Source organism: Crocuta crocuta, unplaced genomic scaffold (genome assembly GCF_008692635.1).
Source record: "Crocuta crocuta isolate KB4526 unplaced genomic scaffold, BGI_CrCroc_1.0 scaffold93, whole genome shotgun sequence".
Lineage (NCBI taxonomy): Eukaryota > Metazoa > Chordata > Mammalia > Carnivora > Hyaenidae > Crocuta > Crocuta crocuta.
The window spans coordinates 7,551,134-7,577,058 of NW_027529641.1; the positions used below are offsets into that span (position 1 = coordinate 7,551,134).

Below are 25,925 nucleotides of genomic sequence, written 5' to 3' on the forward strand. Positions count from 1 at the left end.
ACACTTGATAATTCTGCCTGGTGCACAGGTACTTGTTATCTGTACTCTTTATATATTCATGTCATACAGACAGACAGACACACACACACACAGAGGCAGTTCTTGCTTTGCAGATTCAGGTATGTTGGATGTTAGCTACTCTGGCTTAGTTAACACCAGTTGCTCAACAATATGGTTCAAATTTCAGCTATCGTAGCATATTGACTCTGAGAAAATGCACAAAATTCCATGGAGCTCTTTAGTCCACAAATCACTATGTAAATAACACGTGTATCATGATCAGTGAGCAATCAGAGCAGTTCTTTCAAAGTCTGTCAGTTGTTGGTTATTGCACCCTGTTACACAGTTTAGGTAATGACAGCAAAGTGTGCAGTTGTGTTACCTCCTTTTTTCCCAGTGATAAACCCAGACGGCATTGTATAAAAACGGGTAACTGAGAGAATTGATCAACAAAAGTGATAGTGCAGCAAAGAAACAAAAAAATGATAAAGATGAAAGTTTAAATGAAATTTGAATGGAATATAAAATGTATTATAGAAAAAACAGGCTACTGTCAATATACTGACATTGCCATCTTTCCAAAAACTCTAGATTTGCAGCCAGAAGAACTTACTGAATATGAAATAATATGAGGAAAGTGGTTGTGACAAAAAGGATAAGGATGTCCCAGAATGACACGTTAAAGGAACTCCTATATTTCACAACATTGAAACCACAGAGAGTAAAATGCTGAAAGTAATCCAAACACGGTGCATTACCAAGGCTCAGACAAGATGCTTTCTGGGAACTTAAAAATTCTATCAGGAGAAGACTGGCACTATTCAAATTACTCTCAATAAGTTTCCCTTACAAAGAAATAGAAGTTTAATTATCAACATTTGTAATGTTTCAAACTATAGAGTATTAAATAATTAGCTTTACTTTTTTCCCCTTTCATTTCTTTATACGTTTACAACCACCAGTGACGAGAGTTTGGAACGTTTTGACAACATTTTTAAAGATCATGGAACGATCTTAATTTTTCTCATTGATAATTAAGATAGTTTTGCACGGTTCACAGTCATTCTCACAGTTCCAAATGACCGTGCAAATGAGGACTGCATATATATATTACATACATCATGTATATAATATGCATCACATTTATAGTATGTATATGCACACACATACAGGCATGTATATAATATATATCACATTATAGTATGTATATGTACACACACATGCATTTTGTAGAGATGCATTTTATGTGAACAAAATCTTCAACACTTAAGGCTAGAACCCCTAAATGATGATTACAAACCATTAACTGGTAACTATAAATTAAAAAAAATTTTTTTTCTATCCTGGAAGCTTGTCATGGGATTCTTATAGACTCCNCTGGCTCAGAATTTCCTCCAGCGAGGCTCCCGTGGAGGCAGCCAGCAATTTATTAGCTCTGCTTGCGTTTTCTGTTATTTCTCACAATCCATCTGCTGTGGATGCAGAGTGAAGGGCGAGCCGCTCCCACCGTAAGGGGAGTAAGTTGCGAGATTATAATTGCATTATCGGGGACTGCGTTTTATCTGCACGCGTTCCAGTTCCTCTGACCTGGAAACTGTTATTGGGGTAACGGGAAAAGATCGCCCTTAAAAGAAAAATGTCTGGAGGTTTTCCAGATCTGGTTTGCACAGTTGATTATCTATCGGATAGTATTGCATTTTATTAGCGTTTAAACGTGCAATATGGAATCCCCGTGGGCTGCCCGGGCATTCCGTCGCCTGGAGACTTAAGTGTAAGGTTCTGTCACAAAAGAAATAGTCCAGGAAAGGGATGGGGACTGTAGGAAAACTATGCCAGAAATTTTGGTGTTCAAGTGGCTATTTTAATTTTAAAATTTGTGGTCAGTGTGGTCCATAGAGATTTACTCACTTCAATTTTAATTGAATTTAATTTCAAGGTTATAGAGAAAAGGAAGTGAGGCTACTTTTAGGCATTTGAGAAAAGTAGTTTCTGCTCTCTAAGACAAAATGAAAGAGTGATCCAAGGCATGGAAAGATTGAGCAACCAAGAAAAAGAGTTTTAAAAAAAAAATCCCAATAATGGAGGATTTTGGAGGTAAGACCAAAATGTATGGACAGCCAAGTTCACGTTTCAGCTGTGCCACTTACTGTGTGACCTTAAGCAAGTTACTGGAGTATCTGTTTCTTGGTGTGTGCCAGGTGAATGATGCTATCTACCTCATGGGGTCATACTCTGATCAACTGAGGTATTGAACACACAGTGTCTGCCACTGTGCCTGGTGGAATCATGTGTGCTTACTGAATACAAGTGTCTTCCTCACTGCCCCACTCCCATGTGGGGATTTTTTTCTCTCTTTAAAAAAAAGAGATTTATTCTGCAAAAGGTATTTTAACTTGATGAACAGCAAGTGACAGCACGTCGTAGACTAGGCTGGTAAAAGTTAGCAGTAATTAGGAAATGTTCATGGCTCAGTGGGTAGAATATTTGACTCTTGGTCTCAGGATCTTGAGTTCAAGCCCCATGTTGAGGGTGGAGCTTCCGAAAGAGGGAAAGAGAGAGAAAGAGAGAAAGAAAAGTAAAAACAAAAAAAGGAAAAGATTTTAGCGAATATATGAAGACTGTGTCGCTATTGTGAAGCAAGAAGCAGTAACATTTGAAGATGGCTTTTTTGATTGATGGTATACAGGAAGCAAAAACAGGTCACCATGAACAGTCTTACCCCCACTCTGCTTTTCTCCTGAGGACTTACCAATATCTAATGCACTTCAAGCTTTACTTAATTTTCCTACCTCTTACCTCTCCCCGCTGCCCTCCCACCACAGAATGTAAGTTACATGGGGACAAGGGCTTTTTGTTTGTTTAGTTCATTACTAAATCCTCTGAAACTGGCATCTGGTACGAAATAGGTTCTTAAAATATACATATTGGATAAATGAATTCTTTAAAAAAATTTTTTTAATGTTTATTTATTTTTGAGAGAGAGAGATAGAGAGAGAGCGCTGAGGGCAGAGAAAGCCGGAGACACAGAATCCATGAAGTAGGCTCCAGGCTCTGAGCTGTCTGCAGACAGCCCAACGTGGGGCTCAAATTCATGAATCACAAGATCATGACCTGAGCTGAAATTGGACGTTTGACCGACTGAGCCACTCAGGCACCCCTAAATGAATTTTTAAAAAAAAATTTTTAATGTGTATTTATTTTTGAGAGACAGAGAGACAGAGTGCAGCGGGGGAGAGGCAGAGAGAGAGGGAGACACAGAATCCAAAGTAGGCTCCAGGCTCTGAGCTGTCAGCACAGAGCCTGACACGGGGCTTATACTCATGGACAGTGAGATCATTACCTGAGTCGAAGTCAGACACAACCAACTGAGCCACCCAGGTGCCCCAGTGAATTGTTTTTTTTTTTTTTTCTCCAGTGAATTCTTAACGCATAACTGGGGATGAAATTTCAGGAAATTTTATTAATGCTAAATTTAAAAGTTAAGAAGGGGGAATGATGTTTGAGGAGCTATTAGACATGAATATTAGCATCAGCTGTCCACCGAATCTAGAAACTTAGGTTTATTCTTTTTCATCAGTGGAGTGCTGCTTCTAAACATATATTCCCCAATAACATTTTGTGAAGAGAGGACAAGAGACAAGAAAATCCAGATAGTTTTTGTACTCTGGAGATTCATGCTTCAGGCAGGCAGGGAACTGGGGCCAGCAGTAAAAACCATCCTACCAATGCATGGCCTGGAAAAGGCAGGGGGATTTTGTTTAACTTTTCACAATCTTAAATGAGCATTTCAGAATTTCTGCTCAATGTTAAGTGAGTTTGCAAATACTAATCTAGTTTCTACAGAGGCAAAGTGAAGAGCATATGCTATAGAAACTCTGGAGTGGATGGTACTTTTTAATGTTCATTTTGAGAGAGTGAGAGTGAGTGCACACACACGCATGGGGGAGGAGCAGAGAGAGGGAGAGAGAATCCCAAGCAGGCTCTGCGCTGTTAGCACAGAGCCCAGTGCGGGGCTCAGTCTCACAAAGCATGAGATCATGACCTGAGCCAACATCAAGAGTCAGATGCTCAACTGACTGAGCCACCCAAACAGCCCGAGTGGATGGTGCTGTTAAATATAACATACATATATGGTCTTTTGTTGTTTTTAAGTTGAAGAATATTGTGCTGCCTGATCCATCTATCTCTTAGATCTTCTGGAATTTATTTTCTAGATTAACATTTCATTTGGTCAGTATCAGAGCAACCGCACATGGAGAATAGAGACAGAAGACACTGTTACGTAGCAAGAAGAAATGTGGATATGGGTTCTCACTCCATAGTGGTGGGCGGGAGCCCATAGCAGACATCAGCGATGGTTGTCAGACCTTGGGACGCAGTAGCTTATGGCTGTGTATGAGGTGTGAGGACGAACTATGATAATTGGGTGTGGCATGTGTAAGGATTTATATGAAGGTGCTTATGAAAGCGTGTATGCTGTGTTTCTCTCTCTTTGAATTTTTGCGGTCTGTGTGGAAAGATTGCATGCCTGCAAAGCCTATGCCAGGTTAAGTAAAGGGTAGGGTTGAATGTTCCAGTGTTTTGGCCCCAACTTCTATCTAGTTTGACCTTTTGTTCTCATCAGCTTCCTTTTGTGCAATATCTTTGTGTCGTTCTCATTGACTTGGGAAATCCATTAAGGAATATTATATTTACACAGCAATTTAAGTGGAAACTAAAGCAGAAAAACAGCCAGACCTTCACCAGTGGCCTCTTCTCTCTGTCCTCTTCTCCAAGAAATTTAGGAAGTAGGACTGTTCGCAGGGTTTGGTTCTGAATCATCACTGTTGAGGAGCCTGGAACCAAGGCCTGTTAGCTCGGCCTGAGGTGGGCGTGAGTTTGCGCAGCTTGCGTCCTTGGGGAGGGCTTCTCCCTATAGCTGCTGGTGATGCAAGCTCTAAGGCACTGTATTTCCTAGAGCCACTGGAACATTACCACTGACTCGCTAGCTTAAAACCACAGAAATGTATTCCCCCTCCGTTCTGGAGGCCAGAAGTCTGAAATCAAGGTGTCTTCAGAGCCCGCTCCCTTGAAGGCTCTTGGTGAGTCATTCCTTGCCTCTTCCAGCTCCTGGGGGCCTCAGGCATTGCTTGTGGCCAAATCACTCCCATCTCTACATAGTCTTCTGGTGTGTCTTCTCTTTGGTCTCTTATAAGGGCACTTGTCATTGGATTTAGGGTCCACCTCATCCTCAGACCCTTGATTTAATTACATCTGCAAGGACCCTTTTTCTAAATAGAGCCACATTCACAGGTTCTTGAGGTTAGGAAGGGTGGAGAGGAAGGGCAGTATTCAATCCAGTACAGGTACCAAGGCCAACTCCTCGCTCTTCAGTGGGTGTGAAGCCCAAATAATTGTTACTCCTGTCTATTTTATGTGACATGTGAAATATAGTTTCACAATAATATTATTGTTGTCAGTCTTGATTTTTGCATCAAGTGCTCTTAGGAATGTTTACATTGATCTTAGGGAGAAAAGAGTATCATTTCATTTTCTTCAGGCTTCTAAATATATTTCTCCTGGTTATTTGATTCAGTAATTATTGAAGGCCATGTGACATCAACTCACCGTTCATTAAAAAATTTTTTTAATGTTTAATTTAGAGAGAGAAACAGACAGACATAGTGTGAGTGGGGGAAGGGCAGAGAGAGAGACACACACAGAATCTGAAACAGGCTCCAGGCTCCGAGCTGTCAGCACAGAGCTTGACACGAGGCTCAAACTCATGAACCTTAAGATCATAACGTGAGCTGAATTTAGACGCTTAATGGACTGAGCCACCCAGGTGCAATTCACTCGTTCAAATAGTTGTCCAGTAATCAGATTCTGGAAATAAGAAGAGCTGCCATTCACTGAGCTTAGTACCTGCTGGGACCAGTGTAAGTGATGTCCAAGCATCCTCTCATTAACCTGCAGCACCCCTGTGAGGTAGGGGCTGTATTTTCCCAGTTTTACAGATGAGGTCATTGACCTGCCAGAGTCACGCATCAGGTCTTATACCAGCGGTTGAGGTTAAAAACACATTTGAGCAGGGACATGACAGTCTAGAAAGGAACAACTGAAAACAGGTACCACATGGCTGAAAATTGCCCTGTAGGATGTTGTTTCTCCAAGGGTGACACAGAGCCCCATTGTGAGTCATAGAGGTTCCCCTGATGAGACGGGAATGGCTCTGATATCCAAGTCCTTTCTTGTTTTGTTCTGTTTTTTACTTTTTAAAAATTTATTGAGGTGTAATTGACATACAATATATTACTTTCAGGAATACAGCATAATGATTCAGTATTTGTATACATAGCAAAGTGATCAGTACAGGAAGGCTAGTTGACCTCCATTCCTTTCTTAGTTTCTTTAATGAGCAAATTATAGGCAATTATACACGTTATTATTTACAAATACAGCTAAGGACCATTTAGATACACTTTTTAAATGAACTCTTGAGGTTTCTAAGTCTGATACTTAACAAAAATTAGCATTTTACCAGTTTTTACTTAAATGTCTTTCACAAGGATTCAGGATCCTAAAGTCAACTGCCCTGCTGTACTTAGACTCCTGTTCTTACACCTGATTTGGGGGAAAGATACTTTCCTATCACCCATTAGTGTTAGTCTTGAATTGGTTTGTGGTATCAATTGGTGATATTTTAAAATTAATGTCTTGTAGAAGAATTGTTAGATGTTACCTTTGTTGGTAGTTTGTTCTTGTGTAACTACTTTGTTTTTACCATCTTGATGGTTTTTGCTCAATTATTTGTTATTATTGAGATCTTTTCCACTGGAGATTAGAGATGGGCGAGGTAGATAAGCTTGGGAGTTGTTTGTTCCAAGTGAACCATCTCAAAAATGATTGTGAGCCAAAGCTCCCGAGTTATAAACAAAGTGAGAGGGTGGACCCTGGGTTTCTGCCTTTCACGCATGCCAGCCATGACCACAAAAACATGGGCCCCATTAGGGACGATATGAAGGGATTGGAGAGAAGCAGAAATTTTCTCCCCAGTCATCCCCTAGGGATGCTTAAATGGAACTAAGAATTAGGAAAACAAAAACTTCTTTGGAAGCTAAATACTGATTTCTCCAGAGTTCAAGGGAAAATATCTAAGATGCTTGTATCTCAGTTACTAACTTTATTTTCCCACCATCAAGGGCCATTCTCCTAAATATTAAGGAAATGAACTCCAAAGTCTGAGTTATTCAGTTTAGACCACACCATCAGGTTGAAGGAGAATGGGACCTTGGGACTAAAAATACTCCTTATACTCCAGATCAGAAAGAACTGGCCTTGGTGGGCTTTTTGTATCCAAGTACAGCCCTCCTTATCTGAGTTGTAAATATACCTCTCTTCTTCTTCTTATATACTTTTTTAAGTAGTCTTCATACCCAGTGTGAAGCCCAGTCTGCGCCATGAACTCAGGACCCTGAGGTCAACACCTAAGCAGAGATCAAGAGTCGGATGCTTAACTGACTGAGCCACCCAAGTGCCCATATACTTCTGTATTCTTATGAATGGCCAGCAGAAAACTATTTGAACACACATATCCCTACCCTAGGACAAATATTAATTCTCAGAAACAGTAGTAAAACAAAGGAGAAGTGACATCTTAAATTCCACTAAACCTCAAGACCCCTTCTACTTATCTATGAGTTAACATTCTATATTATTTTTTCTTTTTTTTTAATGTTTATTTATTTTTGAGGGAGGGAGAGTCTGAGCGGGGAAGGGGCAGAGAGAGAGGGAGAGACAGAATCCAAAGTAGGCTCCAGGCTATGAGCCGTTTAGCTCAGAGCTTCATGAGGGGCTTGAAACCCTCGAACTGTGAGATCATTACCTGAGCCAAAGTCTGATGCTTAACTGACAGAGCCACCCAGGCACCCCAACATTTTGTTTATTATACGGAACTGTGTCTATTTCTTTTCTATTTTCCCCCACCAAAGACAAAGGGGTCACTACTGAACCATGTGTTTTTTAACAGTTGACCTCCTGGCTTCACAAAGACCTGGTCAAAACTTTAAAGTTACTGAAATTACTGAGTAGGAGCCTGGTTCTATGTGTAGACAAGGTACCTTCCTTCTGCCAAGTCTGTGGGTGGTGTGGGTATAGACCTGATGTTCACCTGCTATACCCAATTCAGCTTTACTCCTTAGTAAATGGTTTTATTGTGATCCTGGTGGGGAAGAGAAAAAGCCATCATTCTAGTTATATTTCAGAAGGGTTTTTTTTTTTTTTCTTCTGTTTTGCTTTGTCACTGGCCTCAGTATTGCATTGATGTAAGTCTGATAAATTTCTTGGCCGTCATTTATAAATTTGGTGGATGTAAATTCTTCTCACAGGTTTTAGGTTTGGAAAAAAGGTAAATGGTGATGCCTTTCTAAGTCAAATGAGAGAAAAACTTGTCATAAATGTCTTTGTCAGTGCTATCAAAGTTAAATGGGAGAAAGGAGGCAAAGAAAATTTAAGACTTACAGGTTGTTTTACAACGATTTTCCTTTCCCATATGCCGTCTTTTCTTAAATGAGATTCTTTATTTTCATGGGAGCTTTTATGGAAAAGAGAACAAAACTGTACAGCATACCACTTTTTTATTTTGTGTTGAAAATAATGAAAGAGACATCATCAGAATTTTATTCTGGGAGGTGACTTGAAAGGTGCTCTCATTGGCAATTCAGTGAAATAAAAATATGAACTTAAAAAGCCACAAGAAAAATAATAACAATCTGAGCCAACAACACCGAAGGCCATCAGCAGACCAGCATTTTTGAGGAATCTCTGAAATGTACTTAGTAGCTAGGGATGAGTCTACTGAGAGAAAATCCTGCAGGAACCACTGCCCAGAAGATTTCTGCACAAAGAGAGGTTGAAAGAGCATCCAGGGATGGAAGAAGCAGAGGACATTTGGGGGATGAATCAGATTTGATGTACTAGCTTGGTTGACCCCTTGCCTCACTAATCTGTGATAAGTTTGGGCAGCAGTGTGGCTTTCTCACTTACTAAAGCAGTGAATGTGGGCTCTTGGTCCAGAGAGACTATACCTGAGATGACTACTGAGTCCTTTGACCCAGAAGAGAAGTTACGTGTCCCAGCAGCATGTCCCATCTCCCTGCCAGAGTTGCCAAAGGCAGGCCACAGTAAATGCTACAGTGTGGAAACAGATGTTCTGGATACAAATATAAGTAGAAAGTAAAAATCATCAAACAGTCGGACAAAGCCAGTATTAAGAGAATTACCGTACTCAACAAACAAAAGAACTAATCCCTGAGAAAATAGAAAAACCCTAGATTAACATGGTTATTTTCAGAAAGATGCAAGAGAGTACTGTATTAATTTAAAAAGAAAAAGCGTAGTAGACACTTTAGAAATTTAAACTTCACTCCTTGAAATGAAAGAAAATGGCTGAATTGACAAAATTGAAAAGCGAGTTAGCAATCTGGAGGAGTAAGCTAAAGAATCTGAAAAGAACAAGGGCATCGAAAGTGTGAAAGAGAAGTTAGGAGACCTTGAAACTATTCCAAGAAAATGTAGGGCTTTGGGTAGGGTTGTAATAGTTCTGGAAAAGAAGAGAAACAAAGGTGTGTTAAGTGTCATTTCTTGGGGCACCTGGGTGGCTCAGTCAGTTAAGCATCCAACTTCGGCTCAGGTTATGATCTCACGGTTCGTGAGTTTGAGCCCAATGTCAGGCTTTGTGCTGACAGCTCAGAGCCTGGAGCTTGTTTGGATTCTGTATCTCCCTTTCTCTCACTGCCCCTTGCCCTCTCACACCCTGTCTCTCTCTCTCTCTCTCAAAAGTAAATAAACGTTAAAAAAATTTTAAGTCATTTCTTGTCTAAGAGGAGATGAGGATACCAGTGAACCCTAGATGTTGATAGAAATATTTCAGATTAAATACTTGTGTATGTACATATGCATGTATATATGTAGCTACATGTATATACATATGTAAATGTATGTATATGTACAGTTAGCTAGAGTCACAGTTGCCCTAATAAGATGTATGACTTTGAAAGCACTAATTGGCGGGGAAAACGTCCACGGGTGGGTAGAGACTGAGAAAACTCAGTCATACTGAAAAGGTAGGAAAAGTATGAAAGTAGGAAAAGTAGGAAAGAAGAAAGCATTTAAATTAAACACACAAACCAGGGGTGCCTGAGTGGCCCAGTCAGTTAAGTGGCCAGCTCCTGATTTTGGCTCAGGTCACGATCTCCCCGTTCATGAGATCCAGTCCCAAGTTGGGCTCTCCACTGACAGCATGGAGCCTCTTTGGAATTCTCTCTCTCTGCCCCTCCCCTGCTTGCACTCTGTCTCTTTCCCTTTCTCTCGAAATAAATAACTACAAAACCAAACCAAACAGAACAAAAAAACCCAAAATCGTCTCTTGATTTCGGTTCAGGTCATGATCTCATAGTTGTCAGATGGAGCCCCACATCAGATGGAGCCTCACATCAGATGGAGCCTTCTTAAGATTATATCTCTCCCCCCCCAAAAAAAAAAAAGATTTTATCTCTCCCTCTTCCTGTGCCCTTCTGCCCCACTCTCACCTTCTTTCTCAACAACAACAAAACAACAAAACGAAAATAAACCACCACAAACCACAAAAGAACATGGCAGGAATAAATCTAAACATAGCAGTAAGCACAACAAATTTGAATGGATTAAGTTTCTCTCAAAAGGTACTTAGTTTCAGATTGGGTAAAAAAGAAAACAGATGCCTGGGTGGCTCAATTGGTTGAGCGTCTTCCACTCAGGTCGTGGCATCTGGTATCACGGTCCATGAGTTTAAGCTCTGCATTGGCTCAGAGCCCGCTTTGAATCCTGTGTTCCCCTCTCTCTGCCTCTCCCCCGCTTGTGCTCTCTTGCTCTATGCTCTCAAAACAAACAAAAAAACAGTCCAGCTACCTGCTGCTAAAGAGTTAAAAAGAGTTAAAGGTATAACTAAAAGGAGGAAGGCAGACACTTGGAATGGTTGAAAATATGAGCACAGAAAAAGATAAGCGGTAATATATAGAAAAGGGTAATATAAAAATCTAGATGTGGGAGGCGCCTGAGTGGCTTCATCGGTTAAGTGTCCAACTTTGGCTCAGGTCATGATTTCACAGTCTGTGAGTTTAAGCCCCGCTTCCGGCTCTGTGCTGACAGCTCAGAGCCTGGAGCCTGCTTCAGATTCTTTATGTCCCTCTCTCTCTGCCCCTCCCCAACTCACATTCTGTCTGTCTGTCTGTCTCTCTCAAAAATAAATAAACATTAAAATTTTTTTAACGTAGATGGGGAAATTATTAGACAAACTAGCATTTAAGGTAAAATCTTTAATTGGAACAGAGACTTAATATGATAAAAGGTTAAATCCCTAAAAAGATATGAATTATAAACATTAAGACATCTAATAAAACAGATTTGAAATATGTAAAGGAAAAACTAATGTATAAAGGTCAGTTGTCTGATCCATATTCATATTGGGAACCTCTGTAATTACAGGTCTTTTTTGTTTTTTTTACACAGCAATTCAACAGGACAAATATAATGAAGGACATGGAGAAGTTGAGTTATAAAATAATAAATAAAATGATTAAGTCACCTTCTATTTAAGGACAATTACACCCTCTCTCCCACAGGAACATCCTCGTATAATGTTGATGGAAGCGTAAATTGCTAAAGCCTTTTTGAAAGGCAGTACCTAGCAATACCTAGAAACCTCTGACCCTGCATTTTACTTCTAGGAGTTTTTCATAAGTAAATATTGTATTTGTGTCTAAAGATGTCAAATATGTTCATTGCTTTATAATTTGATAGCAAACATTTGGAAACTAAATTAAATGCCCATTGGTAGGGGAGTGGTTGGATAAATTGTGATACACCTATACAATGGAAGACTGTTTAGCCATTTAAAAAATGAAATAGATCTGGGTTATTATGGGAACAGCCTCAAGAAATATTAAGTGAAAAAGTAAGGTGCAGGACAATGTGAACAATTTGGTCACTTTGCTGAAAAGTTTTGAAAGGAGATTAACACGTATGTAGATAAGCAAGAGCATTTATTTAGGAGGTTATACAAGATGGTGATTGTCCTTAGAAAATGGCATGGGGAGGAGTGCCCGGGTGGCTCAGTCAGTTAAGTGTCTGACCCTTGAAATAGTTGGTTAAGTGACTGTTGATTTCGGCTCAGGTCAGTATCTCACTGTGAGATTGAGCCCTGCATGAGGCTCTGCACTGAATGTGGTACCTACTTGGGATTCTCTACCCCTCCCCCAGTCTCTTATGCATGTGTGCGCACACTTGTGCCCTCTCTCTCAAAGTAAATAATCAATTAAAAAATGGGAATTTGGGGTGAAGGGGGAGAGGGAGGCTGTGCTTTTCATTTTTGTATCTTTTCATACTCTTTAAATATTGTAACTATAGGGATGTGGCACTTCTACTTTAAATGCAGCCATACCTAAAATACTCTATTTTATGATATTTACTCCCATCTTATTATATAAGTCAAATTTACTGATACAAATTGCTGATAGTTCATTCTGTGTGTTCTTTTCAAGCAATGAGAAGCCTATTTTATCTCTTTCAGACAACAGCATCTTAAATACAAAATATTAAGCAGGTCAGGAGAGCTGAAAAGTATATGAACATAGGATGTATACAAGCAGGAAATCTGATCATAAAATAAAGGAAACTGATTTTGATAAGCCATACTTGCCAGTCGGTCTTACTACTTGAAACCTTTGTCATCACTAAGACGATAATCCACTAAGCAGTTTCCTCCCAGGTTCCCAGGGCATCTCTAGGGCCAACAGCAGAAGTGGCACAGAAATGATTGAACACGTGATAGTCTTGAGTGTGTGTGTATAAATACAGACATGGATGCCAGTGTGCATCTGTTGATGGCTTAGGCTGATGGTAAACATTTCTTACCTATATTTTCTTTGTTCTGTAATCATGGTGAATTGAGTTTTGACACCTTTAAAAACTTTAAAGTAATTTTCATGCTTAAAAAAGCATGCTTAACGGTATCAACCATATCTGTGGTGTACACAGTGAAAGCTGACTTGCACTGGGCATGCCAGGCACTGCGCTGAGCACTCGATATAAAGAACTAACAGAAGAAAGCAGATGCCTCCCAGTTACCTAGGAAACTTCAGTCTGGCTTTAATTGCTTCTTTGATGGTCACAGAATTGACTTTTAGTGACTCTTAATGTAGAAATGTTTGAACCCTGTCAAGAAAAGTGTCTAAGGGTGAAATATTTAGAAAGGATGTCTGATGGGAGGTAGCTCCACTGTGATTCTTAGCTTCTTGGTTGAAAAAAAGGAGTATGAAATTTCCAAAGCTGTCCTCATGTAAATACTTGTTTCATACTCAAGAAATGTGTCTATCTTTAAGCCTAAAAAATTAAAATTTTCCCCTTCTTTCAGGGTAACGCCATCCTCTGAAAATCCAAATGGTGCTACTTCTAGCGTCAGCCAAGGGAAACCTTCTCTAAGACGAATAAAAGGGAGACTCCACAGAAGCAAAAGCCTTGATAGCATCGATTTCTGTGAACTCACTGTAAGTGGACTGTTCAGTAATTTTTTTTTATTTTTCAAAGAAAATGAAAATTTTGATTTCATTATTTTTATTTTCATAAAAAACACAACAGTCTTATTTTGTTGTGAGCATTTTTTTAATAATGAAAACTGGTTTATCTAACAGGTTAGCAATCAGAATGCTTTGTTAACTGGTATCCTTATGAAACATTTATATTAAACGATTCTGATTCAAACACCAAGAGAAAGAAATACTTCCTGAACTCTACAGCAAAAATTAAATTAAGTTCAGTGGAATGTTAATATAAATGTCTTAGAAAATTTCAAATCCACAGGTTGATATAAGTAGAGATCAAAGTATTTGATTAACCCCAGACACCCAACTTCCTGACAGTGCCAGAAAATAGAGTTACTTTGCTATTATTAGGAAAGATCCTGATTTAGTTAATGCTGGTACTTTCTAAATACCTTTAGAAGGTCATATCTTTTTTTTTTTTTTCCCCAGGCCAACTGGCAGGTTTTCATGTGGGTATGTGGTACATTCATGCATGTTTTTAGAGGAACACACAGGCATTGTCAGCCTCCACTGTCCTTTGCTATCAGTTATATTGTCTTAGTCCATTGTCTTACTCCATAAGAGATACTGCAGTGCTATAAAGGACATAGTAGAATTTTCTTTGCTGTAAGAAGATTTTATTCAGATTTATTTATTGTAGGGTTCAATGGCCAATGAACAGATATATAAGATGTTTAGTAGACCAGATCTGTTCACTTCTTACTTCTTCCCTTTGAGCTCTGACAATCTCTGAATTATAAAAGTACCATTGACCATACCTATTTCAAACAGTGGTAACAGAGCCTTTCTTGAGGATCAGACTTCTGCATCTTTTATCTGTAGTTCATGAAGACAAAAGTTCAGCAAATTGTATACTCTGTTTTTTATTTTAATAATTACTCTTTTTAAAATAATTATACCCAATTTTGCCTGAAAGTGTCCTTGACCATTTTATCACCCAAGAAGGTGAAATGTGACCTATCAGAAGACATTTAAACAATAACTGAGAAAAGGAGTAAAAAGACAGTAAATTTTTGTTAAGTAAACCTAACAATTAAAATGACTGAAGAAGACATAATTATAGTTTAAAATAAAGTGAATTGCTTTTCAAAAGTGAAACACTGAGAAGCAAATTTGAATTACTTATTGGAATATAAAAATGGAAATTGGAAATACAGATTCTTTTTTCTGGCATTAAACATTGTCATTACTGAAGGGTAGCTCAATAACTAATACATTTGGCATGTCATAAAATATATTTGCTTGCTGAATCATGATCTCTATGGTAGCAGAAGAGTACTGCAGTCGGCAGAGAAGGACAAATATATGTTTGCATGTATAGGAGGATTAGGAGGAACTTAACTGAGGAACAAGGGGGAGAAGAAGGGGGGAAATGGTGGGGGAAAGGGAGAGAGGCAAACCATAAGAGACTCTTGAATGCTGACAAAAACAGAGGACTGATGGATGTGGGGGGGAGGGGGGAGATGGGCATGGAGGAGGACACTTGTGGGGATGAGCACTGGGTGTTATGTGGAAACTAATTTGACAATAAACTATTTGTAAAAAAAAAAAAGTCTACTGCAGTCAATTAGACTTTTTTTTTTTTAACAATTTGAGTTCATATTCCTTCTCTGGTTTTTGCAGTAACAGGTGGTAGAACAGCAATCTGAAGATTTTTAGATTCTTAGAAATGTTTACAATGAGCATGTTCCATTTTTAGGAAAGCAATAAACTGATTTTGCAAACAATAAAGAAGTTAAAAAAAAATCTAGCAGCTTAGCTACTCCACTGTCTACTATAAGCTATAGCAATTAATATTATAATATTCAAAATACATAGGGGCATAGAGCGTCTTTGGCATGGACATGAAAAGGATGTTTTTCCCCTCCACTTTTTAAATTCTGTCTTTTTTAAAGAAGGAAGTGCTACACTTAAAAAGTAGATTAGAAAAGAGTCTCATTGGGGCGCCTGGGTGGCTCAATCAGTTAAGTGTCTGACTTCGGCTCAGATCATGATCTCACGGTTCGTGAGTTTGAGCCCTGTGTTGGGCTCTGTGCTGACAGCTCAGAGCCTGGAACCTGCTTCAGATTCTGTGTCTCCCTCTCTCTCTGACCCTCCCCTGTTCACCCTCTGTCTCTCTCCCTCTCTCAAAAATCAATTAACATCAAAAAAAATTTTTTTTAGAGTCTCATGGGAAGTGAAAGGGATTCAGATCTGGTTCTCTAATACAGTTGACTGTAATGTAATCACGGAGAACCACATTTTAAAGCCTCAGCCACAGTGTCTAAAGGACAGTTATTTGGTAAATGGTGTTCATTTATATGGGAATAGATCATTCTTGTCCCCTTTATAAAATAGTTTAGCCACTGTAGATATCTCTAGTTCGAAAAAGACTGAAAATGTTGTCATACACTGTTAAAAAAAATTTGTAAAACTTTTTATTAGGTGTATGGCTTCCTTGACTGCCAAACTAGAAAGCCCTAAACTAGAAAGCCTTAAGCTTAATGCGTAGTCTCCGGGCATGGGCACAGATCAAATTTGCATAACCAACAGAATAACATTTATATTTTTATTTTTACATTTTACTTTTAACTTTGCCTAAGAGAAAATACAATTGTTATTGCTTTTGGAAAAACATAGCGACTGGAACAGGAGGCTCACTTGCTATGCGTTCAAGGTCCCAATTTCTGGCTGAGAAGCTTCAGGTTCCAGCTGAGATGGTTGGCTTCAGTCCCGGGCGTCAGATTGATGCCATTTTACTCCTGGGGAGAGGTGATTGTTTCAGCTTTCTCTGTAGGGATTAAATGGGATGGGCATTCTAGTTCATTTTGTAAACCCTACAGTATAAATGACTGACTTCCTAGCTCACTGGAGGAGACTGGAATCCATCCAGTCTCACTGGATCCATGAGACAGTGTCCCAGAGATGCTTGGTACAGTTTTCTTAGGCAAGGTCTGAACTGGACAAGTCTGTTATGAACAGATGTTTTAAAAATCTGCCTTGAAAATCTGAGCCTTTCTTCAACACTTTAATGGGTACAGTGCTCTAAAACCATGTGATAAGTTCTTCTTTTCCCCCTTGAGGTAATGGAGTGATATATTGATAATCAATATGAAGAAGAAAAGTGACCATTTATTTTTAGATTCACTTAATGTTTAAATGCTTAGCTATTCCATTTCACTCTGGTGTTGTCTTTTTTTAAGTTTATTTATTTTGAGAGAGAAGGAGGTGGTGTGAGAACGTACAAGTTAGGAAGGGGCAGAGAGAGAGGGAAAGAGAATCCAAAGTAGGCTCCATGCTGTTGGTTCAGAGCCCAATGGGGGGCTTAATCCCACAGACCATGAGATCATGACCTGAACCAAGAGATCATGACCTGACCTGGTATGTAGAGTTGGACACTTAATCAACTGAGCCTCCCAGGCACCCCTATTGTTTAGAATGATCAGGTTGCACTTACACTTCTGTTCTTTCCTCCCTCTCAGATTCTAAGTGTATAGTCAAAACATTTTAAGTGATAATTTAAAAATTCAACAGAATGCTTGCAATTTTATAGCTTCTTTTGATTATACATCTTCCTAAAACAGGAAAATGGAGCCAGTTGAGTAGGATTCATTCAGTGGGGGGGAAGCTATCCTGAATACAGACTTAAGCAATTTATTTCCTGCTTGTGGGTATAAATCTAGATTGCTAATTTTCTCTTTCTGCCAACACACAATACTACAAGAAGTTTTATGCACAATAAAGAGAAATAATGAACCAATTAATAGTTTATGGCTGTGTTCCCTTACTCATGGTTGAAAGACTGTTTCAATTGTTACCGAGTACCATTAGGCAAAAATGATACTTTTCAGAATCTTTAGATGTTTTTTTTCAAGAGAAGAAAAATATATGATAATAAGATATTATTTGGAGTCTTATATTTGCATACATTTCTGGGCTAATAAGTCTCATTTCACTGCTGCCTGAATATCAAGTAGTTCTATGGGTTTATTTTGATGATCAGTGATGTTTCACATTTGAAAAAAGGTACTTTTTTCTCATGATAAAGAGGAGTCTCCAATTAGGCCCATAGAAAATATGTGTAACCTATGGAGATCTCAGTGATAGGAGTTTTCTCCTTCTCCCTCTACCCTTAAGACCTCCTCCATGATCTGTGGGACATGATGATTCCAGAGCCCTGTTTTATAACTAAATATCTATTTGACTTTGAACATATACCAAGTTTGCTTTCTTCTTGGCATGATTGGGTATATGACTAGTGAATAAGTAGCTGAGCATTGCAAGGTGAAAAAAGGGTAGAAGGTGAACATGTGGACACTGAACACCTAGTTACCCTGTCTCCCATTTTGTTGGGAGGGGGCCAGCCACTTTTCCCCTTTCTCCCTCCCACTTGATCACCACTGTCCACCTCACCTTGGTATGAGAGCCTAGATGGATCCGCACTGAGCATTGGAAGCCCCTTTTGTCTGGGTGCACAGTTGTTCTTTCCATCTTGAGCTCTAGTGACTTGGGCATCTTTCTGTTCACTTTTACCAATCTCTGTGTCATTGCAGGTGCTGGCCCCAAGACCACCAGCACATCTCCTCAGTGTGCCCTCAACTTTTAGTGCATGTTTGGTTCCTGATTGTATCATGGGCTTCAGCTCCTCAGAGACAAGGAGCATTTCTTTTATGTTTCCCTTAATGCTAAGCATGTCAGATTTTTTTTATTTTTAAAAATATTTTTTTAATGTTTTACTTATTCCTGAGAGAGAGAGACAACGTGAGCAGGGGAGGATCAGAGAGAGAGGGAGACACAGAATTTGACACAGGCTCCAGGCTCTAAGCTGGCAGTCAGCCCAGAGCCCGATGTGGGGCTCGAACCCACGAAATGTGAGATCATGACCTGAGCCAAAGTCGGACGCTTAACCGACTGAGCCACCCAGGTGCCCCTTCCTTAATGCTAAGCATGTCAGATTAAAAAAAATTTTTTTTAATGTTTTATTTATTTCTGAGAGAGAGAGAAAGAGAGAAAGAGAGAGGGATAGTGTGAGTAGGGGAGGGTCAGAGAGAGAGGGAGACACAGAATCTGAAGCAGGCTCTAGGCTCTGAGCTAGCTGTTACCACAGAGCCTGACATGGGGCTCGAACCCACAAACCATGAGATCATGACCTAAGCTAAAGTCAGACGCTTAACTGACTAAGCTACCCAGGTGCCCCTAACTAAGCATGTCAGATTTTATGCCTATTAAATATTTGTTAGTTGACTGACTATTTCATTACTGTAGCAGCTCTGTAGAGAAAAGCTTAGAGACCATTAAAGTTAAAGTAGTGGGTATCTAGAGAACTAAAAGGAGATATAAAATAATGTAACTTATATGGAGTCAAGTAAAGTAATCAACTTTCTCTCCCTATTCAGTTTTCTTTTGGGAAACACACCTGAATACCAGGCAATAAGGAGGAAATTTTTTGCATAGCCAAAATAGAGACTGTGGTATCATTAGAGGTAGGGGAAGTGGTAGTGGAGGTGGAAGTGGTGGTATTGGTGATGAAGGTAGAGATGATGATAGAAGCGGAGGTGGTGGTGGTGGTATTGGTGGTAATGGTGGGGAGGGTGTGGAGGTGGCGATACTGGTGGAGGTGTTGGAGGTTTAGGTATTGGCGATGGTGGTTGTGATAGAGGTAGAGGCAGTGATGGAGGTGGAGGTGATGATAAAATAGAGGTGGTGGAGGTTGATGTGTATATTCTCCTTATCACTAGTCTTTTGTTGAACCTTTTGAAAACAAACTAGATATGATGACCCACAATCCCTAAATTTTGAATGGTTTAGTTCCCCCAAGGAAGGTCATTCTCTACTTAAACGCCCTGTAAGCAAATCAGGAAATCAACACTGACACAATGATGCTCTTCAATCTATAGTTGCCATCCACATTTCACTCTTGTCCCAGTGGTGTCTCTCTTTCCTTTCTGGTGCAGGGTCCCCTCCAGGAGCATGCATTGCTTTTAGGTGTCATGTTTCTTCCTTGACAGTTTTAAAGAATCCTCAACCTGGAGCTATTCAGTGTTTCTCATGACTAGATTCAGGTCATGTGTTCTTGGCAGGAATAGGGAGCCTGCCCTCACTAGTCCTAGTTCACTGAGCATCTGGCCTCCTTGCTGATTTGGGTGTCAGTGAACTGGACACCAGCGTGTGCTGTGGCCCACTCCCACTCCTTCCTGAGGATACACGTTGCTGTAGGTTACAGGAATCTACCAGAATTATCGCCCTCCTTAATTTTCCAAATTGAGGGGAATCAGGTAGAATTTTGAGGCTCTTCTGCAGAACAAAGGAATCTGACTATCTAGTACCTTTAGGACTTCCAGAGGCCAATCTGAATCCAGTTTGCCAAATGATGACCAATTAGTCATAGATGGTTTGCCTTTAATGGTTACTTCATTAAACTGAAAATCCAGATATTTCTAAGGGACTCTTACAGCCAGCCTTGCTAGGTCTCTTGTTTTTTGAAAAGTGTATAAGCACAATGGCTGAGAGCTGTCTCTTCTTGTGGGTATTGTCAGCCTCCACCTTTATCTAACAGGCTTTTTGGATTGGTTCTGCAGGTCAGAATTTTGTATCTGTCTTGGACCTATGCCAACATCTTCCCTCTTTAGTTTCTTTTGACTATCAACTGCTGCTCGAGAAGTTTGTTGGCTCAGATTTTAGGCAGGATTTTATTCATCAAAACTGAAAGAAAATACAACCCTTTTAGAAACTTAGATCTTAATGAAAACAATAGAAGAATATTATTTCAAAAAAGAGAATGAGGTCTTCAGTATTCTGCACCTTACTCGTGTTTCATAATCTGTTTTAAAAGCAGTTCTTTGATTTTTTTAAATTTTTATTTTTAAATATTTTTATTTATTTCTAGGAGAGAGAGAGAGAGAGAGACAGCGTGAGCAGGGGAGGGTCAGAGAGAGAGGGAATCACAGACCGAAACAGGCTCCAGGCTCTGAGCTGGCAGTCAGCACAGAGCCCGATGTGGGGCTTGAACCCACGAACCTCGAGATCATGACCTAAGTGAAAGTCGGACGCTTAACCGACTAAGCCACCCAGGCACCCCAGCAGTTCTTTGATTTTGCCCGACTGTCTCTTTCTAAGGCTTAGATTCCATCCTTGCTGGCCAGGCTGGAGAGCCGCATCCACTTTCCTTTCCCTCCCTCCAGCCACAGCCTTGCTTCTCTGCTTGCACATCAGGGCACTGGCCCCACAGCCAGAACACATCCAGGCCTCATTGTTGATCATGTCCTTCATATCTGTCACACATGCCACCACCACGACCACCACCACCCTCATCTTGTCTGCCATTACAGTGGTCAGATCTAGTAGGGCAAGCAGGAATGTAGACAGACCCGTTGCACTGTGAACACTAGTGGAGGCAGACCAAGGTACCTCCAGGGAAAATGGAGTGTTCATCTCGGCCCGGAACAGCAGAGAATCACAAGAAAGGTGCCCCCTGAACTGGATCTGGGAAGGATGCATCTGACTTTGTTGGGTGGAAAAGTGAGAAAGACGTCATTGGATTGAAAGAGCAGAGTAGAGAGTGGAGACAGAGCTGAAAGCTACCAGGAGTGTGGAAGGAAACTACAGTTCAGAGCCCTACAGGTCTGCAGAGATGCCCTGGGCTGGTCTGAGTGGGTCTTGAGCCCCCATCTGCCTCTCCTGCTGAAGTACCTCTGTTTTGTTCTATTCTACTAGAAGGTGGGAAGGACACACAACATTTCTTCTGGGGGAGAAAAAAAGATTCTACCCCTAGGAGGGTTTGGTGAACTAAGAGGGATAATGCTAGAACCAGAGAGCACTAGTTCAAGGGCAGTCAGAAGTAGAGGAGTAAGCCAGAGAAGTTCATGGATAGATACTAGAGAAGCTGAGGAGGGCATTTCCAGAAGGGAGTGAGTGATCCTCAGATACTTGTGGCCTCAGATAGCTGGGGGAAGGCAAAGGCAACTCGGACCTGCCAGTGGTTGGAGAAGGTCATTCAAGGAGCAAGAACTAGAGTTTATCTTTTACTTTGTTTTTTATGTTGTGAGGAGGAATAATGTAATTTTTTCATGAAGTCACAGAACAAAGAGAGCCATCACCACTTCCAATTCTACAGAGCTGATGTCATGGACTCTGACAGTTATTACATATTTCTGACAGTTACAGCCACCTCCCCCCAAATTTTTGATCAGGGCACCTTCTGGTTGTTCTGCTTACGGGGGTGAGCAGGCACAGGGGAGGGGACATTTGGAGGTGGTTGATGACATTAGCCAGGGGCAGCAGGGTGGGCAGGCAGGCCTAAGGGAGTTTGCAAATACAGAAATAAAAAGAATATTTTCCTGTGTGCTGAATGAGTAAATGCATGGAAACCATTCTTCTTTACCTAAAATCTGCTTCAGCTTCTCAGAGATGATCTTTTTTTTAAATGTTTGTTTATTTTGAGAGAGAACAAAAGTATGAGGGGGGAAGGGCGGAGAGAGAGAGAGACAGAGAGAGAGAGAGGAGAGAGAGAGGGAGAGGGAATCCCAAGCAGGCCTCACACTGTTAGTTTAGACCCTGCCACGGGACTCAAACTCACAAACCACGGATCATGATCTGAGCCAAAATCAAGAGTTGTATGCTTAACCGACTGAGCCACCCAGGTGCCCCTCTCAGAGATGCTCTGATGTTATTTCATTATTTTTCACTCTGAACAGAATCGTTTGATTTGCACATTTGTTATTGAACAGAATAACCTCCGAGGAATGTCCTAGATCTGTGTGTATGCCTGCACACACATAATTTCCAGTGTGCATAGTAAACTGGGCACATTTCTCTTTGGAACGGACATTGTGCTCCTGGATGATAGCTCCAGGTGTTAACTCATCTGGTTATTTTGTGTCTTCCAAACATTAGAATAGAAGTCTCTGAATGTGTTGTTTTCCGTCTCCATAACGTGTCCTATTTTGAGGAGGCTGCACATGTAGTAGCTAACATTTAGCAAGGGCTGACTGTGCCCGGCAGAGAGGCTGAGTGAGGGCCACACGCAACAAGAGCACCTGCTCTTCACGCCGGGAGGCCTGAGATGATAAACCAGGAGGAGAGGGATCTTTCTATTTCCTCAGTGCTTTACTGTTTTCATCTCTGAGGCAAATGGGGGCATGAAATATTGATTTCTCCTCAGTGGTGACGTCACAGCTTGCAGGAAGCCTCTGTCCTCAGAGCCTGATTTGGGTGCTGTCCTTGTGGCCCGTTGGTTCTGGATGTCCCTCACATCCTGCGTGTCCTGGAAGTCCCACGGGGAGACTCAGTAATGAGCTTGGACAATGGCTCTGTTTCCAGATTATCGGAGCTAGCTTTCCCCTTCGGAGGTGCTGAGAGCCTGCCCCCGAGGTTGGGAAGGGGCCATTGACGGGCAGCCCTGTCTAGGGAAGTCCACGGGGTGGGAACCAGAGAGGACGGGAGCATTCCAGGACAGACTCCAGGCAGCTGGGGCTGGGAAGGAAGGGTCCCAGACCACAGAATGAGTACCAGACACAGAAGGAATACCAAGAGCCCAGAGTGCCGAGATGCCCTGTTGGCCCAAGGGCCAGAGAACGTCTCATGTGACCTCTATATACAACTTTCATACTAGCTGAAAGATCATACATAATGAAGTATTACCAGCAAAACATAGTCATGACTAGGACAGATGTCATTTAAATTGGGCCTCAGCATCATCTCTGAATATGAATTGTTCCTGTTTGCAGAAACCACGTGTGAGAACGACCTCAGTAAGGCACTTGCGGTTACGGCATGTGGTGTTGGAGTGTCCGTTCTCCGGCAGTTAGTTGTTGCATATCCATGTTGTCCAAGACACCACGCCTGGGAAACATATTGTTTCTGCTTAGGAGGCTTTGTCATGAATCTTTTTTTTTTTAGTTTTTAAAATGTTTTTTATTTATTTCTGAACGAGAGAGAGTGGAGCAGGGGAGGGTCAGAGAGAGAGAGAAAGACACAGAATCTGAAACAGGCTCCAAGCACTGAGCTGGCAGTCAGCACAGAGCCCGATGCAGGGCTTCAACCGTGAGACCTGAGCCGAAGTCGGGCGCTTAACTGAATGAGCCACCCAGGCGCCCCTGTCATGAATCTTTAAACAGCCAGAAGTGGCCACTTCACATGATTATTTTAGGGGGAATCTTCCCACTCAGGGCCCCAAGGCAAGTGGTCTGGCTACACAGCAGTTCAGCCAGCCACAGGGGGGCAGGGCTTTCTAGCAAGTGCACTCTGGCAGCCAGGGCAAGGCCGTCCAGCTGGGGGCCTCCTTGGCAAAGAACTTAACTCTCTGTGCTTGTCCCCCATCATAGCTCTACCTACATTTATGGTACTTGGACTTCCATGTAGAAATGACAGTGGCAACCCGTTAAATTTGAAAGTATTTTGGATGTTTGTTTGAATTGCTGGAGGCGATTGATATTTGAGACGGTGCAGCCTGGGGCAGAGTGGACTCTTGAGCCCCTCTGAGCCTGTTGGAAGGTGACTTCTATGTCAAGGGCTTTGGTGATTGGAGGATATCTGACAGTCTGGGCTCTGCTTTATTCTTCAGGATGAAAAACAAAAGTGCTCCTACCCTTCAGTAAGGACTTCTGTGTTATCATAAAAAAGTCAGGCTTTTCTGTTGATTTTTTTCATTTTTTTAAAGGAACTTGGTTGAAAATCTTTAAAACTAGCTATGTTTCTGTACTCCAAACACGATTTTAGTTTTTAATCTTTTTAAAGTTTGGTATTCGTATCCATGTTTAATATAACCAGAGCCAGCTTTGTAAGCATTTATTAGCTTTGTTTCCTCATTTTCTCATATGTACTAAATTTTGAAAGATTCATTATAATTAGAGAATGAAAACCATAAACTGGCTTTTAAGGTATTTTACCCTTCTCCTTCTGATCCAACTATATACTTTGAGTTGCTTCAGTTTATTTAGGTCACTCATAGTCACTGGCATTTTCCTACTATTTTGGTATGAAAATTCATTTTCAGCATTTGGAAATTACATAATTCAGTATATTCTTGTTGCTACTATTTACATTTAAAAAAACCTGTCTCACCTTTGGCTTCCACTGTATGTTCCATGTATACACAGGAGAATGTTTACAGTGGACTATTTAATTTTAAATCGTTTGTAAATGTTTATTTTTTTCTCTCTTAAATACGTTAGAAAGGTACAAAGAGATTGGAAAGGCATGCTAATGCTTTGAGGCAGGGTCATATTTTAATTCATCTAAATTTTGTTTTAGTGGAATATTAGATTTACTGTTTGATAATTAGATTTTTTTTCTGGGAAAGAAACATGTTTTGCATTGTGCTTTCCCATATCTAGGTATATTTTGGACCAGGACAAAAGAACAGCCTAACTGGAGCTACTGAGTTAGCAAAAGTGTCATTTAGGAAAGGTTTCCAGAGTCATATGGTACCCTCCTGACTTATTCTCTCAGTGGTGATTGTGTTAAGTATCTTTCTGCACGTCAGCACTGGACTCGGTCAGTGTTGTCTATGTTAGCTGGCATGCAGACAGTCTCCAACTTACAATGGTTCAACTTAATAATTTTTCGTCTTTACAGTGGTGCAAAAGTGATGCATGTTTCAGTAGAAGCCATGCTTCAGATTTTGAATGTGGATCTTTTCCCAGGCTGGTGATACGTGGTACAATATTCTCTCCTAATGCCGGGCAAGCTGCAGTGCCCAGTCGGCCACACAGTCACATGAGGAAACAAACCAATGCCCTGACAAGCATTCTGTCCCTATGCCAGCATTCTGTTCTTCACTTTCCATATAGTACTCAATAAATTACATGAGATACTCAGCACTTTATTATAAAACAGGTTCTGCGTTAGATGATTTTGTCCAACTACAGGCTGTTACAAGGGTTCTGAGCATATTTAAGGTAGACTAGGCTAAGCAGTGATGTTTGGTAGGTTAGGGGTATTAAGTGCATTTTTGACTTATGATGTTTTCAATCTATAGTGTGTTTATCAGGTTATAACCCCACTGTAAGTCAAGAAAGCTCTGTATTTGCTTATTACCTTTGCTCATTGTGTGCAGATGGATATCTGATAACTGCTTTTCAAAGTGATTAAGTGATTAAGTACTGCTCTTTTGTACGTTGATGAGGGAAAACTTTAGTACCGGTTGGTTTTTCATGCCATCTTTTCTTAGTTTTCACTTCAGAAGATACAGTATACAATGTACTACTGTTTTTTCATGTGTTTTTTTCTGAGATCCTTTTTGGATTATATTTTTAAACATAGTATCAGTTCCTTTGTTTGGATGGTATAAAATGAGAAAGTCCGACATTTATCGGGTAGAACCCAGCACAT

General features: G+C 40.6%; 1 protein-coding gene across 1 annotated transcript in view; it reads left to right on the forward strand.

The window, feature by feature from the left end:
* TJP1 (tight junction protein 1) overlaps positions 1-25,925 on the forward strand; it is a 341,704-nt gene that overhangs the window by 102,703 nt on the left and 213,076 nt on the right. The window contains exon 4 of the mRNA XM_077762419.1: positions 13,430-13,562. Coding sequence (XP_077618545.1) covers positions 13,430-13,562 — 133 coding nt within the window. The remainder of the gene's footprint in view (positions 1-13,429; positions 13,563-25,925) is intronic.